General features: G+C 49.1%; 1 protein-coding gene across 2 annotated transcripts in view; it reads right to left on the reverse strand.

Annotated features, from left to right (window-relative positions):
- Positions 1-17443, reverse strand: part of SDK2 (sidekick cell adhesion molecule 2) — a 317206-nt gene that overhangs the window by 122950 nt on the left and 176813 nt on the right. For both annotated transcript variants that reach the window (XM_030924058.1, XM_030924057.1), the window contains exon 4: positions 3922-4069. In XM_030924058.1, coding sequence (XP_030779918.1) covers positions 3922-4069 — 148 coding nt within the window. The remainder of the gene's footprint in view (positions 1-3921; positions 4070-17443) is intronic.

A 17443-nucleotide genomic window follows, 5' to 3' on the forward strand; every position in this document is an offset into this window, starting at 1 on the left:
GTATCTCTGACACACAGACACCAGGGAATTTGCTGCCACGGACCCTTTCTGCTCACTTATGAATATTAATTTGCTGTAATTGCCAGGATAAAACCACCACAGTGTTCTATCATGTAGTTGGTAGGAACATTGCAGTGGCGTGCAGGGGCTGGGGGTGTGTGTGACCAGGGAGGTGTGCATGTGTGTGTAGGCCAGGGTGTTCCATCCTGGCTCCACAGGGTTGTGGGAATTAAAAGAGGATGGGGACAGAGGCTGGGAATGAGAAAAGGAGGTGGAGAGGTGTTAGGAAAGGGATGACAGGAGTAGGTTGTAGAAAGGGTTTTATCCACCACAACAAATTTAATAGGAAAGTGCCAGCACACACCTCACACAGCCATGGCAGACATTGCTAATCAATCATGATATTCATTCTAACAAGTCGAGATAGGACCTCAGAATCCTCAACACAGTGTTCCAGGCAGCCACTACCAACTGACTGGCTTGCAATAGGCCATGGGAAATAACCTCAGAAAGGGAGCTGGGATGGGGCTGGGACCTGCCTACTTGTCCCAAAACCTGTGTGGAGAGCATTCCCTTTCCGCAGCATAATCTCAGCATCCATGCTAAGAAACACCCATGCTAAGAACCATTCTCTGCTGGTTTTATTGAATGTAAGTTAGGCCTAAGAGGATGGTCTTGATCTTCTGACCTCATGATCCGCCCGCCTTGACCTCCCAAAGTGCTGGGATTACAGGCTTGAGCCACCACGCCCGGCCACTGAGCTCAAGTCTTAAACACAGAGTGGAGCAGGCGGCAGAGAAACCTTTGACTTGCTCCCTCTGAGACCCCCAGCAGGCAGTGAAGGAAGGTCCCTGGGCTTGTGGCTCTCTCCAGAATGTCCATCTCGTGGATAGACATGGACATGAGAGGACAGGGAGACACACTCTGACTCACGCAGCATGAGTCCCCCTGTTAATCTGGGGTGCCGCTCCAATTCTTCACTCTGCTCTGTATCCACACTCTTTGTCCCGTGACTTTGCAGCTTCCGTCGCTCAAGAAACAGAATCTATTTTCTTACATCTTGATTCTGAGTTCTGCCATGTTCTTGCTTTGGCCCATGAGATGTTAGCAGAAGCTGGAAAAGTGTATGTTCCTGCTTCTTCCCCTGCTCCTCTGCAATTGCCAGGAAAACATGCTAGGGCTGGCAGGCAGGAGAATGCATTGTGCAGCACAGTCAAGTCACCCCAGTCACCCGGACAAGTCACCCGGTCCCAGCAAGTGAGAAACCCCAGCCAAGACCAGAATGCAGCCAAGCCCAGCCTAAATCACCAGCCTGTAGACTCACAAGAAAAAGAAATGTGTATTGTGTATTGCTCTAAGCCACTGAGCTGGTTTTTTTTTTTTTTTTTTTTTTTTGTAGATGGAGTCTCGCTCTTGTCACCTAGGTTCGAGTGCAGTGGTACAATCTTGGCTCACTGCAGCCTCTGCCTCCCGAGTTCAAGCGATTCTCCTGTCTCAGCCTCCTGAGTAGCTGGGACTATAGGTGTGTGCCACCATGCCTAATTTTGTGTTTTTAGTAGAGATGGGATTTTGCCAGGTTGGCCAGGCTGGTCTTGAACTCCTGACCTCACGTGATCTGCCTGGCTTGACCTCTCAAAGTGCTGAGATTACAGGCATGAGCCACTGTGCCTGGCCCACTGAGCTGTTTTGTTACGCAGCATATTTGTGGCTGTGGATAGCTGATATACACTAGCATGGTGGTTCTTAACCCTGGTTTCACATTAGAACCACCTGGGGAGCTTTTAAAACTTCTGATGTTCAAATTCCATCCCATTTCAATTAAGTCAGAGACTCTTAGGATAGAGCCCAAGGATCAGCCACAGTCATGCACAGCATAACGTTTCAGTCAAAAACAGACCACATATATGATGCTGGTTCCATAAGATTATAAAGAAGCTGCCTTATACAGGTGTGCCATTAAAAAATCTTTTATAACATGGTACCCTTCCTATATTTAGATATGTTTAGATACACAAATACTTACCATTGTGTTCCAATTGCCTACAGTACAGTAACATGCTGTACAGGTGTATAGCTTAGGAGCAACGGACTACACCATACATCCTGGGTGTGTAGTAGGCTGCACCATCTAGGTGTGTGTTCACACAGCAATGAAACTGCCAAATGAAACATTTCTCAGACTGTATCTCTGTCATTAAGCGACACATGACTGTATCCCCAAACTCCCAAATGATTTCAACAGGTAGCTAGGTTGAGATACTCCACAGGGCTTGTTCCCCACAAATACAATCTTTTCATGGAGTCTGTGGGCCTGTTTTCAGGCACTTTTCACATAATACAAGAATTAAAGAACCTGACTCTGGAGTTGGCAGGGCCGGACGCAGCTCCACCACTTACCAGCTGTGTGAGATTTGGCAAAGTAGTTAAACTTTTGGGAACTTCACTTGACTGTCTGTAAAATGGGGAGAAACCTAGCATCTCACCGGGTTGTTGTGAGGGTCATTCATTCAACAACGCCTCCTTTCCGCAGGTGCTCTGGGGACAGGAAGGAGAATGAGATTGAGAGCATCTTCTTCCTCACAGAGCGTGGCTGTCCGGGAGGAGAGGGGATGTGTGTGTCCGGGAGGAGAGGGGATGTGTGTGGTGTGCTTAGCTCAGTCCCCAGGACATAGCAGCCATTCAATAAACGGCAGCTGCTATTATGATGATGGTGATATTGTCATTACTATTATTATTTGAGATGGAGTCTGGTTCTGTCTGGAGGCTGGAGGCTGGAGTGCAGTGGCCCGATCTCGGCTCACTGCAACCTCTGACTCCCAGGTTCAAGCGATTCTCCTGCCTCAGCCTCCCAAGAAGCTGGGATTACAGGCGTCCACCACAATGGCCAGCTAATTTTTGTGTTTTTAGTAGAGACAGGGTTTTGCTATGTTGCTCAGGCTGGTCTCAACTCCTGACCTCAAGTGATCGGTCCACCTCAGCCTCCCAAAGTGCTGGGATTACAGGCGTGAGCCACTGAGATCGGCCTATGATGGTGATATTATTATTATTGTTATTGTCACTATGCTTCCTTTCCCCAACTAGACTTAATGTTCTCCAAAGACAGGAACTGTCCATCTATGCCTCCACTGTCTACAGAGACCAGGAAAGGATCAGTCCTGTGTACATGCAGCCTGAGTAGATGAGAAGGGAGTCTTCTGGAAGGAGGGGAGAGCTGGAGTTGGAAAGAGGAAAGCCCCAGCTGACTCCAGACCCGGGGGTGGGCTCAGCAGGGCGGGGAGACGGGTGTATCTCGGGAGGAAATGCTTTGTTGCTCGCCTTCTGCGGAGGTGTGGGGTGCTGGCTCCATGGCTCCTGCCCACAGGCCGGGCTGCCCCAGCCAATCCCAGGGGCACACAGAGACGGCCTTGTGAACACTGAGAGGCTTGTGTGTTTCTCTCCCTGGGACTTCCCCGGCCACACCTCCACCTCACAGCCAAGACACACACAGCCCTCACGCACCAGTAAACACCCTGCCAACAAACACGCTCAGGGCCGCCCGGCTGCCCAGGGGACGCCAGCCTCTCCAACAGCCCCTGGCGCCACTAGCCTGCGTCCTGGGCCTGTAACCGCGGTGATCGCGCCTTCGTACGTGCCTGTTTGGGTTTTTTAAGTGCTCTGAAAAGCAGATTTATTCTCCAGCTGACGGTGAAGGCAACGCCCTGGGAATTCCCAGGAAGGCGATTGAGCGTGGGTTTCATGGTCCCAAGTCCTTGCATGTACATCCCAGGAAAGCCCCTGGGAGGTCCCCTACCTGGCTGTGTCCCACAGGAGCTGAAAGGAGCTTCTGCACAAATGCCCTCCTCCATTCAGGAGAGACTTTGGCCCCAAACCTCCTCGCCCAGGCCCCCCTCCCCTCCCATCCCCCCAGAGTGGTGCACTCACATGCGGCTGCTAGGCGGGATCTTGCGGCCGTCCCGGAACCAGGTCACCTGTGGCCGGGGGAAGCTGGCGATGCGCGGGGCATGGATAACAGCTGCTTCTCCGTGGGAGACGCTCTGGTGCTTCTCGCCCTCCTCAAAGCTCCCCATGTCTGCAGCCGGGACAATGGCAGTAGGATCAGGGGCGGGAGGTCAGCCTTAGGGACTGCCCAGCTCCCAGGTTGGGAGTGGTGGCCATGGACGGAAAATTTGGGGCAGACAGGATGACCACAGGGAACGGGGACACCTTGCTCGGGCCACCCCATTCTCTGTCTCACCACTAGCACCCTGCCCTGTGCTACTGTCTGTATTCACATCCCTATCTCCTTCAATCAGCCAATTCAGCCAACCACTCTGAGAGGTTGGTCATCATTTCACACGTTTTACAATGGAAAAAACTGCTCAAATGGGCTCAGAGAGGTTAGTTAACTTGTCTAAGGTCACCCAACTAGGAAGAGACAGAGTCAGAATTTGAACTCAGACCTCAAACCCTGGAGTCAGGCTATGTAGTCCCTCCTCCCTGGCCCTACAGTGTGGCCTTCAGCGCGGCAGGGGTTCCTGTGTGAGGTGAAGGGTAGGTCTCCGTGCCCTTTCAGGGAGAGAAGGGTGGGCATGCTGAGAGAATGGGGTCTTAGATGCTTGCAAATGGGGGCAGACAGCGTTTCTCTCCTGCGCCTTGGGTGTGTAGTGTGTAGTGTGTGAGTTTGTGTGTATGTGTGAACATAAACACCATATTGCTCTTTTAAAACATGCCACCCCCTTGGCGGATGAGGAGGGGAACATTCATCCTGGCTCTGTCAGCCAGGAGGTAAGCAGAGAGCAGAGGAGACACCGGTAGGAAACTCTTCAGCCAGCCTGCCTGCCTGCCAGGGTGGGACAAGGGGCTAGGGAGACTAATTGCAACAAACAGGCTTGGAGATAGGGTTTGGGAAGTGGTATTTGTGTCTCTACCACACCCTGAAAATTAATGGACATCCTTGTTACTTCCAGTGTGGCCCATGGGCAGGTGTCTAGGCACCACACCTGGGCACCTGTCAGAAACGCAGTCTCAGGCCCCCAGTCTGCTGGATCAGAAGCAGTGTTTTAGCGAGACGCTTGGCAAGTGTGTCCATGTTCAACTGCGAGAAGCATATTATTTGTCTCAAACTTGACTCTGTGTTGGAACCACCTGTACAATTAAAAAATGCTGATGGGAGCCTCACCGCCAAAGCTTCTGATGTCACTGGTGTGGAGTGTGGGGATGGCAGACATCCCATATCATTACATCTTTCTCTTTCTTTCTTTCTTTCTCTTTCTTTCTCTTTCTTTCTTTCTTTCTTTCTTTCTTTCTTTCTTTCTTTCTTTCTTTCTTTCTTTCTTTCTTTCTTTCTTTCTTTCTTTCTTTCTTTCTTTTCTTTCTTTCTTTCCTTCCTTCTTTCTCTCTCTCTCTCTCTCTCTTCCTTTCTTCCTTTCTTCCTTTCTTCCCCTCCCTCCCTCCCTCCCTGCCTGCCTTCCTTCCTTCTTTCTTTCTTTTTTTTTTTTTTTTTTTGATGGAGTCTTACTCTGTCACCCAGGCTGCAATCAGCCAAGTGCAGTGGTGCGATCTCGGCTCACTGCAACCTCTGCCTCCCAGGTTCAAGTAATCCTCCTGTCTCAGCCTCCTGAGTAGCTGGGATTACAGGCACCTGCCACCATGCCCAGCTACTTTTTGTATTTTTAGTAGAGACGGGGTTTCCCCATGTTGGCCAGGCTGGTCTTGAACTTCTGACGTAAAGTGATCTGCCCGCCTCGGCCTCCCAAAGTGTTGGAATTATAGGCGTGAGGCACCGCGCCCGGCCTGCATCACCCGAAGCCACCACTAGGATGTGCCTCAATCTGTGCACAGAATTCCTACATGCAGAAAGATTTCACACGGCTGACTTACAGGCCTTTGTTTCCCCATTGCCCAGCGGACCCCTCCCTAACCAAGGGGGCCGCATCCTAAGCTACCCGGTCCCCTCCTACTGCATTGGGTGCTATTTCTCAACTCCTCTAAGATCACTGACTCTTCTTCCTCTCCTTCTACCAGGAGTTCTCCAACCGGGCTGCACCTTAGAATCCTTGAGGGGCCTTTAATATTCCCAGAGGTGAGAATCTTTTGGGGTGTGTGGGCTGACCTCAGTATTTGTTTATTATTATTTTAGAGACAGGATCTCGCTCTATCGTTCAGGCTGGAGTACAGTGGAGTGATCATGGCTCACTGCAGCTTCGACCCCTCGGGCTCAAGCAATCTTCCCGCCTCAGCCTCCTGAGTAGCTGGGACTACAGGTGTGTACCACCATGCCTGGATAATTTTATCTTTAATAGAAATGAGGTCTTGCTATGTTGCCTAGGCTGGTCTGGAGCTCCCAAAGTGTTGGGATTATAGGTGTGAGCCACTGTGCCCAGAGCAGACCTGAGTATTTCTAAAGCAGCTCAGGTAGTTCCAACATGAGCCAAGGCTGAGTTGGGTGGGTCTCAGAATCTCCTGAGACTTGGCAAATTCACAAAGGTGCTCACCACTCTCCTTCCCTCCCAGGCATCCCCCAGGGCACAGAAAGGCCCTGCTTCAACCCATCTGACTCTCTGAGTACCTGATTCACTCTCCTGGTTTGCAGATTCTGCTGCACAATTGTTTGCGAACGCGGGCCTACAAGTTCATTTTCCAAAGCGCTAGTCTTGATTCTCTTTCCAGCCACGCTGGCCCCTTGGCGGCTTCACCTGGCCTAATGGTTTGACCACAGTCTTCCTGCAAATGACACTTGTGCCTTCTGCTCTGGCTCTGCCCTGATCTCTGAGATCCAATTTCCAACAGTCTATTGGGCATTTCTTCAAGGAGAGCCCTCCGTCACCTCCTTGCCAAGCTCTCCTTGCATCCTAAGTTCTGTTAAAATCTCCCCTCGGCTGTGCGTGGTGGCTCACGCCTGTAATCCCAGCACTTTGGGTGGCTGAGGCAGGCAGACCATGAGGTCAGGAGTTCGAGACAACCCTGGCCAACATGGTGAAACCCTGTCTCTACTAATAATACAAAAATTAGCCGAGCATGGTGGCACATGCCTGTAATCCCAGCTACTCGGGAGGCTGAGGTAGGAGAATCCCTTGAACCCGGGAGGCGGAGGTTGCAGTGAGCAGTGAGCCGAGATCTGGCCATTGCACTCCAGCCTGGTGCAACAAGAGCGAAATTCCATCTTAGAGAAAACAAAAACTAAAGCAAAATAACTCCCCCCCTGCCCTGCAAACCCAATTACCTAAGCTCAAACCCCTGGTAGCCTTTGGTGGCGCTTTCCTTTCCTGCCCCCACCAAGCCTTTCGACTCCTCCTCTGGGACATTACTGTAATTTACCAAGGGCCTTCTGGTTCCTCCAGCCTTGCCAACGGGCTGTCCCCTTACTCCAGCTGCACAGACTCTGGGCATGCCTCCCACCTCCAGATTCCCTGCTGTCCATCTTACACTGTTCTTGATTAGTTTTTCTCGGAGCCTCTGGGAACTCCTCACTGCCCTGGGAAAGTCTAAATTCCCTGGCCTTGACTCAAGGTTCTTCCCTAATCTGACCCCAACAACCTTTCTTGCCTTCATGCCCATACCATGTCCTGCCACCTCCCACCCTAAGGCCTGTAGTTTGGCTGGGCCACTGCCTGGAATGCCACCAGAGCAAGCCAAGAGTCACCAAGGCACCATGATTCTACAGTATCCTGGAAGGATGTAGTCAATTACGTGTTTCAAAAGATCAAATCCGCTGTTGGCTTCCTTGTTCTACACTTGGTAGGCAGTGTGTGTAATGGTAATGGCTTTGGAGTTTTTATACCTGACTTCAAATCCTAGTTCTGTTGTTCTGTTACTCATTAGCCATGATGCTGGGTAAATTTCTTTCTTTTTCTTTTTTCTTTTTGTAGAGACACAGTCTCGCTATGTTGCCCAGGCTGGTCATGAACTCCTGGTGTAAAGCTCTCACCTCGGTCTCCCAAAGTTTTGGGATTACAGGCATAAGCCACTGTGTCCAGCCAGGACAAAACTCTTGACTTCATCAAGCCTTAATTTCCTCTTCTATAAAATGGAGTTAAGAAGGGCTCCTTCCTCATAGGTTATACTATTTCATGAGATGATATGTGTACGTCAGGCTGTGTCTCTCCAAGGATGGCTGCATCAGTATTGCTACTATTCACATGCTCTTTTTACAGTGTGATGGACATTCCTCTCTCTGACAGATGGGGCGTAGGTCCCTTCCCCTTGAATCTAGGGAGCCTGTGACTATTTGACCAGTAGAATGTGCAGGAAGTGATGCCGTGTGACTTTTGAGACTAGGTCATTGAAAGGATACAGCTGCCACCTGGCTCTCACTCTTCATACTCGCCCTTAGAATCCAGCCACCATGTTGTGAGGAAGCTCAATCTAGCTGAAGCAGAGGTGGGAGCAGCCCACATAGAGAGGAACTGAGGTCCCCAGATGACAGCCAGCATCAACGCTGGACATGTGAACAAACAGGTGTGCCCTGAGAGGACTTCAGCCCCAGCCTTCAGCCCCAGACCGAGCCCCAGCTGAGGCCTCAGTCATCCCAGCATACAGTCAAGCTGCCCTTGCTATTCTCTGTCCAGATTCTAGAGTCACAGGATCTGTGAACATGATAAATGATTGCAGTATACCATTATGTTTTGGGGTAATTTGTTACATAGCCATAGAAACTAGAAGAGTAGAGAAAAATGTTAAAAAATTGTATCTAATATTTGTAGTGTTAAAATATTGGAAGCCTACACATTTTTCACAGTTTAGTTTAAACATCACCTCCTCAATGAAGTTTACCCAAAATCATTCAAATAGAATTCAAAAACAGAGCGGTTAAGCACTTACCCTACCCTGAACTTCTTTCTAGGTAGATTTCCCATGCATTATCTCATTTAATCCTTACAATAACATGACAAGCTCAATTTAAATAAATATACATTTTTAGTTGTTTATTAATTTCCATTACTTGGCTCTGTCTATAAAAAAATTACATCAATGAATCACATTGATTTCAATTCTTAAAATAATTTTATCTACTTAAAAAACTTTTCACAGAACTCAGAAGATATATTTGAACAATTTAAAGCAATTTTATGGTAATAGTGTTTCTTTCTCCTCTCTAGTTTTATTAGTTCCATTTTGCCAGTGAGGAAATGAAGGCTCATGGAGATCGAGTGGCTTATGCAGCTGTGAGCACTGAGGGCCAGGCCCAGTCCATGTTCACCCTGGCCCTCCCCATGCTGTCCCTCCCTGCCTCCTTCCTGAGTTGCATCCTGCATTGCAATCCTGCAAACACATTCTTTATCTCTTTCTATAGATGCTAGGCCTTGAGAAGCAGTCACATTCAGAAGCAAATCCCGACAAGACATCTGGGCCTGTGCCCTGCACATAGTACTTTGTAAATTCACTCAATGCATTCACCACTTCCCTGTGGAGCCCCTACTGTGGGCCAGGTAGGCTCTGGGGTAGGCACTGAAGAAAGACCTAATGCCTGCCCTCTTGGAGCTACCAGTCTGGTCAGGGAGAAAGTAATAAGTGAATCAACCCACAAGCAAACGTTTGGTGATGTCTATGACAACTGTTGAAAAGGATGGAATGAGGTTCTTCATGAGAGGAATAGCAGGAGGAACTACTTTAGACTGGGAGATAGGTGAGGCTTTTGTTAAGCTGAGTAGGTATTCCCTAGGGGTGTATATGGGAATGGGAGCGGAAGTGTGTGATGGCTCAGAGGTAGGAGAGAAGGGATTCACAGAGGAAATAAAAGAAGGCCAGTGGGGCAGTGCCATGGATTTGTTCAGTGGGCAGATGGATGTTTGGATGGATGGATGGAGGGATAGAAGGTTGTATGGGTGAATGGGTGAATGGAGGAAAGAATGGAAGAATAGATGGAGGGATGGGTGGATGAATGGAGGAAGGGCAGAGGAATGGATGGTTGTATGTACATTTGTATAGTAGTATGGCTATTGTATATATATGTGCTTACATGTATGTCTGTATATTTGGATGGTGGGATGGATGGTTGTATGTAGCTATGTATGTACATGTTTGTATGATGGGATGGATGGTTGTATGTTTACATGTGTGCATATATTATTGGTGGGATGGTTACATATGCATGCATGTTTACATGCATGCATGTACATGCTGTGGGATAATGGTTGCATGTATGTTTGTATGTATGCACGCATGTTTGTATGATGTGATAGATGGTTGCTTATGTGCATATTTACATGAATGTGTGCATGTATGGTGGGATGGATGGTTTATACATGATTGCATGCATGCATGTTTGGTGGGATGTATAGTTGTATGTATGTTTACATATATGTGTACATGTATAGTGGGATGGTTGTATGTATGTACAAGTGTCTATGGTGGGAGACATGGTTGTATGTATGTACATTTACATGTATGTATATTTGTATGGTGGGATGCATGGTTGTGTGTTTATGTGCATGTGTGCATATGCGGTGGAATGTATGTATGTATGCATGTACATACGTTTTATGGTGGAATAGATGGTTGTATGCATGTATGTTTACATGTATGAATATATTTATGGTGGGATGTCCATATATGGATGCATTTGGTGGGATGGTTTACATATATGCATGTTTACACGTATGCATGCATGCTTACATGTATGGATGCATGTGTGGTGGGATGAATGGTTTTATATGTTTGTATGCATGCAATACATATATATGCCTATATCATGGGCATATATGTTTTGTATGTATGGTGAGATGGGTGGTTGTGTGTATGCATGTTTACATATATATGCCTATATCATGGGACAAATGTACATGTTTGCATGCATGTATGTATGTGTGGTGGAAGGAAGGTTGTATGTATGCATGTACATAAGTTTGTATGGTGAGGTGGATGGAAGCAGGCAGGGCACAGCTGGCCTTGGTCCAGGTTCTGCAGTTGCCCCTTCCCCCACTTCTCCACTCCAACATCTTCCCACCTCACTGTGGTTCTCAGGCCCCAAGGCCCCCACAGTCTTTCCATTGTAGTTTGTCCAATGTGCTTCTTGGATCTGCCCAGGGAGCTCCTTGTTGAGCAGGCCATGGGTGAATGTATCCATACATACATGTGTGTGTGTGTATGCCCCACCCACACAGCCATGTATGCACTGAACCACAGCAGCAAGAGGCTGCTAAGAGGGGGTCTGTTCAGCCAGACAGTGCAGGAGTGCAGGCTAGAGGCAAGAAGGGAGGGTGGAGACAATGATGGTGATGATGGAGGCTGAGGCCCCAGGATCCCCTGGGAAAACTCATTCACACTAAGGCAAAAACAGTTAAGGGCTTGCCACACTGACTCCCCGAGGTACCTGCTTGCTAATATGCCGTGTTACGCCCTGCAGGGCTGATCCAACATTCTCAAGAAATTCCCCTAAGAGCAAAGAAGTGCAGGCCTGGGGCACAGTAGAAGGTGCTAAAAATTATTCTGATGTCTTTGTCGTATCTTAAAAGGCCTTGTAAAGTGTGCATTCCACTTCAGAATGTATTTCTTGCTTTTATGTGTTTATTTTAAAAACACTTTAAAATCATGAAATATGTCATGCATACAAAAGAGCAAATATAATTATATGTATAGTTTAAAGAAGAATAAAATAAACACTCCTACACCTACCTCCCAGCTGAAGGCCTAGAACACTAACAATACCTTTCGCCTACCCCAGATCTCCTCCGCTCCCCCGCACCAGGTGATTTTTCCCCTGAATATTGAGGCCATGTGGCTTTGCTTTCCTTTCACGTTTCCTTTCCTAGAGCAACCTTAAACAATTTGTGGTCAGTGTCGTCTGTTTTTAAACATTTTACACCTGGGATTATTCTCTATGTAGTCTTCTGTGATTTGCATTTTTGTGCAACATTTTTTCTGGAGAGGCTCCATCCTGGTCCTTGCCCTTCATTGAGTCATTTTCATGGCTGGATGGAATTCCATGGATCACGCTTGGTTTGCTTTTGGTGCTTTGCTTGTCCTGCCAAGGGCAGTCTCACAAAGGCTAAGAGAATCTCTAAGCTCTGCGCCTAGAAATGGAATTGTGGGTTGTGGGGTTATACACACATTCATTTTACTAACAACGTTTGCATAAACTCCAATTGGTATCAATTTACCAACTTGACACCAGCAGACATGTGAGTTTCCACTCACACTTGGTGTTGTTAGACTCTGGTCTCTGCCAACCTGGTGGGCACGGAATGGTACTCTGTTGTGGTTTCATGTGTTGTTTATCATGGAAACAAAGCTGCTCACTTCAGATCACTTCATGCCTCTGCCCCCAGTCACCCATGACTTCTCTCTCATTCTGAGTAGCATCGTGATATGGTTTGGATTTGTGTCCCCACCCAAATCTCACCTTGAATTGTAATAATCCCCATGTGTCAAGGGTAGGACCAGGCAGAGATAATTGAATCATGGGAGTGGTTCCCCCATACTGTTCTCGTGATGGTGAGTTCTCACGAGATCTGATGATGAGTGGAAATTCCCCTGCACAAGCCCTCTTGCCTGCTACTATGTAAGACGTGACGCTGCTCCTCATTCACCATGATGGCGAGGCCTCTCTAGACATGTGGAACTGTGAGTCAATTAAACCTCTTTCCTTATAAATTACCTAGTCTTGGGCATGTCTTTATCAGCAGCTTGAGAACAGACTAATACACATCCAAAGCACTGACCACAGCTTGGAATGCTGGGATCTGTCCCCAAGGTGTCACCTTCCAGCCTTACTGTCTTCCACTTTCTGCTTCCCCACTCCACTTCAATTACCTGGCCTCAGACATCCACATGTGCCTCAGGGCCTTTGCACCTGCTGTTCTGACCTGGAATGATCTCCTCCTCTGTCTGCATGGTTCACCCCCCACAACCTTCCTTTGAGACTCTATTCCATATCACCCCCTCCCAATGGCCATCCTCCGCCATCATATCAAATAAGACCCATGTCCCATCCTCCAAACCTCTCGCCCAGCTTCATCTCTCCTTAGAACACTTTAGTTTTTGTCATGGACCTTATCTATAACCTATATATTATATATTCACCTTTTAACTTTTGTTTCTCTTGCTACTTTCTTCGAGAGAAGAGATGTGTGTCTTGGGTTTGTCTCTCATTATGTCCCCACTGCCTGGAACAGTGCTTAGCATATGGGGGTGTGCAGCAATGATAATTGTCTCCCGAGTGATTTGAATACTCAGGTAACATGAGTGCTCCAGAAAGACATAATGATGTTATCAGGAACTGTCACCTGGCCCCTAAGCATCCTGCATTCAACACCCACACCTCAGATTGAAAATGAAGAGAAACAGGCATATGGGTGGCATTTTAGGATTACCCCTAGCCCATGTGACAGCAGGCTTGTTCCCCTCCAATTGTCTTTTGCAGGAGTGGCTGCCAAGCCGCCTGGTAGGAAGGAAGCTGGCCAGCCTCCCAGGATGGGGCAGGCGCTCTGCCCTGCTGTGGGTGGGTGTGTGCGTGGGTTTGGTGCTGGAGTGGATGGTTTCAAGTCTGAGCCCCACAGATGAGGGCTGGGGAGAGGGATCAGGAGGTCTCGCCCAGGTGAGAAGAACACAGAGATGCCCTCAGGACCTGGATGTGGTGAAACGCTGGCTCAAGGGCCTCTGTCACCTCCGGAAGGCTCTCCCAACCCTCTCAACCATTCATCCCACATGCTGAATACTGGAAATTTATGGTGACTTAAAAAATACAAAGAAGAGACTCCGGGTGGGGACAGGAAGGGGCCGGGGAGGGGGAAAGATGTTTTATTGACTTCCCCTTAATTGCTGTAATTAAAAACATGTAAAGAATCCTTTTTTAACGACTTTGCCATTATCATTAGTTGTTAGCACAGCTGCCTTATTAATTTCTCATTAGAACCCAATTCACAGTTCTCTTTGGGAAGGGGGCTGGGTGCCAGGGGTTGACCAGCCTGGCTCCACGATCTGGCTCCATGATCGGAGAACTGGCTGCTTAGGGCCCCAGGAGAAGTCCTTGTCACCCCAGGAGGCATGAACAGCCAAGGAGGGAGGGGCAGTTGGCAGAAGTGACCATACCCCACCCCCTCTCAGAACTGTGTGCCATCTGCGTATGTGTAAGGAGACAGACGGATAGGCAGACAGGCAGCTGCAGCAGGCCTGAAGCGCAGAATCCTCGGAGGGCCTCAGGACCGGGGTAGGTAGAGGGGGCTAAAGTGCTGAGGGTGAAAGATTTAAGGAGGCACCCACTCTTGGGGTCATGCAAGTACGGGGTGAGCACTTGAGAATGAGCACCTCCTTAAACTGGGCACCCTCAGGGCCTGGTTTGCCCCAGCCTAGTCCAGCCCTGGAGAGCAGGAGTAGAGAGGGTGGCTAGGCGTGTATCGACTTAGGTAGACAGAGTCAAGAAGGTTGTTTCTTCCAGGACCCCTTTCCTCGCTGACCTAAAGTCTATTTCTCCCTGAGTGCCGTCCAGTCTGGGAACCCGTCGCAATGGTTTGTGTGTGTTGATTCGTTAATCCTTTCAATCACTCATGTAAGTAGGTACTCATAGTGGCATCCTTTTATACACAATGAAAACCAAAGGCACAGAGAAGTAACTTGCCTAAGGTTACTTGTGGGAGGTGAGTTGGGATTTAAACCCAGGGCTCACCGCTGCGGCCATGGGTACACCCTGCCAGGCAGAAGAAGGTAGAGGGTGGAACTGCCAGCTGTGGAACGGGAACTGTGGGGTATTCTGCAACCTCTCTGAGCCCCTCTTTGGTTCCTCAAACGATTTGCCTTCTAACCTCTCAGACCTGTCTTGGGAGCCCACAGAAGAAAGACATTTACACAATGGCACAGCAGGATGGATTGTTCTGGAAGCTCCAAGGAAGCCCCCTTAGGCTCTGCATCAGCATGAGGCAGCTCTGGGCTTCTTTGGGGGGCAATTCTCTCCAAGCTGGGCCCCACGGGTCATGACCCTGAAGGTCACTTTAACCATATTAACATCAGAACTGAAACGATCTCATTTTACAGATGGGAAAACTGAGGCCCAGAGAGCGGAAGGGAGGTGCCCAAAGTTCCAAGCTAGTCAGTGCCTTGGTTGGGGCTAGAATCCACGCTTTCGGACTTCCATCCCCACGACATGCCGTTATTTCAGGCACAAGGGCCATGCCCAGCACACAGAAGAACCCTGGAGCTCTGTGTAGGTACTTTGCCTCTACTCACCCTGCTGAGAGCAAGGAAAACCATGTGACTGGTAAAGCTGACCCCACCCTACCCAATGGCGCTAGACATTCACCCTAGGTGGGAGACCGCGTGCGTTTGCAGAGCCATTTGGATACGGATTATTACAGCCCAGGGCTGTCCCTGATTCTGTCTGAACTCTGACCCCAAAGGCTCACCCTCACCCTCATCCCACACACCCAATTTTGATGTTTCTCTTCTTGTCCTCAAGCAGCTGAGTGGGGCTGTTTTGGAATCAACCAGTCATGGGTTCAAATCCAGGTTTTTCCGAACTATGTGACTTAGACAAGGTGTGTCACCAGGCTGAGCCTCAGTTTCCTCATCTGCAACATGGAGATGGGGACTTGTACTCTGCAGACTGGGATGAGAACCACTGTGCCCTTCCCAGCACAGTGACCCTCAGGACAAGCACTGTTGTGAGTGAGAATGGTTTTGCCAAGTGCTGTGTTTCCCTAGGCCCAGAATCCCAGGGAAGTGGGGCTGGGACAGAGCAGTCTTCAGCTTCTACAGCTGGAGAGGGAGGCCCCTCTGGGATGAGGCCAGTGTGTCCAGCAAGGGCATGCATGGGGGTCATGTGCTTCTCTCCTTCCCATCCTGGCTGGGTGAAACCTTCCTTAGCTTGTCAGGAACTGCGTTCTTCTCAAGGGCTGGAAGGACTTTCTAGGGCTTCTCTAACTTCCTGGCTTTAGGGCCCAAAGGGCTGTGGACTGTGTTTCCCACTTTACAACATTATGGAGGAAACAGCTTCACACCTGCAAAGACGTGTGCAGTAGCAGAGCAGCTTCCCAACGCTGGTTTCAGGGAGCTGCAGCTGGTGGACAGGTGGAGGTTAACCTGGGTCTCTCTCTCTGCTCCCCCTTCAGCCACTCCAAGGTGTCCCATTCCTTTGCCAGGAGCCTTTCCCACATGTGCACAGCTTGGCAGCACAGCATGGCCCTGGTGGAACTCAGTGACATCCATGGTCTTAACCATGTCTGGGGGCATCTGGAGCTCTGGGGCTTTGAGGGGGCTGCCGGAACAGGGCAGGAATCCCACTGAGGTAGTGGAGGGGGCAGGGCCTGGCTGGCAGGATGGCACCAGGGAAGGTGCCAGCCTGCTGCATTTTGCTGGGACAGCATTTGCTGAAGGCTATTCTGCTCTGTGGCTGCTTCTCTACTTCCTTAAAGTGATAATATAGATTATTAATTGTAGCAGTCACTCCCACTGACACAGGGTGCACTGTGTGGGAGCTGGCTAGGCACTTTGGCACATATGAGCTCAATAAATCCTTCCAATGAGCCTAGGAGGTTGATATTAGTAATACATTTTATGGATGAAGAACCTGAGCTGGGGTGAGGCTCAGAGAGGTCCAGTCACTTCCCTGGGGTTACACAGCAATCCAGGACAGAGCAAGGATGTGAATGTGGTCTGTCTGACTCCAAAGTCCTCCCTTTTTATTTATTTTATTTTATTTATTTATTTTTGAGATGGAATCTCATTCTGTCACCCAGGCTGGAGTGCAGTGGTGCAATCTCAGTTCACTGCAACCTCTGCCTCCCAGGTTCAAGCAATTCTCCTGCCTCAGCCTCCTAAGTAGCTGGGACTACAGGCACATGCCAGCATACCCAGCTAATTTTTTGTGTTTTTTTTTTTTTGTTTTTTGGTATTTTTAGTAGAGACAGGGTTTCACCATGTTAGCCAGGATGGTCTCAATCTCTTGACCTTGTGATTTGCCTGCCTCGGCCTCCCAAAGTCCTAGGATTACAGGCGTGAGCCACTGTGCCTGGCATTATTTTTGTTTTTTATTTTTGAAATGGAGTCTCACTCTTTCACCCAGGCTGGAGTGCAGTGGTGTGATCTCAGCTCACTGCAACCTCTCCCTTCTGGGTTCATGCGATTCTCCTGCTTCAGCCTCCTGAGTAGCTGGGATTACAGGTGCACGCCACCATGCCCGGCTAATTTTTGTATTCTTAGTAGAGACAGGGTTTCACCATTTTGGCCAGGCTGGTCTCAAACTCCTGACCTTGTGATTCACCTGCCTTGGCCTCCCAAAGTGCTGGGATCACAGGCGTGAGCCACTGCACCTGGCCAGTCCACTCTTTTTATTAAGCCAAACTGCCTGTCATGGTGATAAGCCCCCAGCCTGCCAACACTGTAAGGCACTACCTGCAAAGCCCTTCCACTGTCGCCCTGGAGCTCAGCAACTCCCTGGATCTCAGAAGCTCCCTCTTGAGTGAGGTCCCCATATGTCACTGCCACTGAGGGTCATCACTGCCAGCATCACCCAGTGTGGTCCAGGGCCCTTTGA

The sequence above is a fragment of the Rhinopithecus roxellana genome, chromosome 19 (assembly GCF_007565055.1).
Source record: "Rhinopithecus roxellana isolate Shanxi Qingling chromosome 19, ASM756505v1, whole genome shotgun sequence".
Taxonomy (NCBI): domain Eukaryota; kingdom Metazoa; phylum Chordata; class Mammalia; order Primates; family Cercopithecidae; genus Rhinopithecus; species Rhinopithecus roxellana.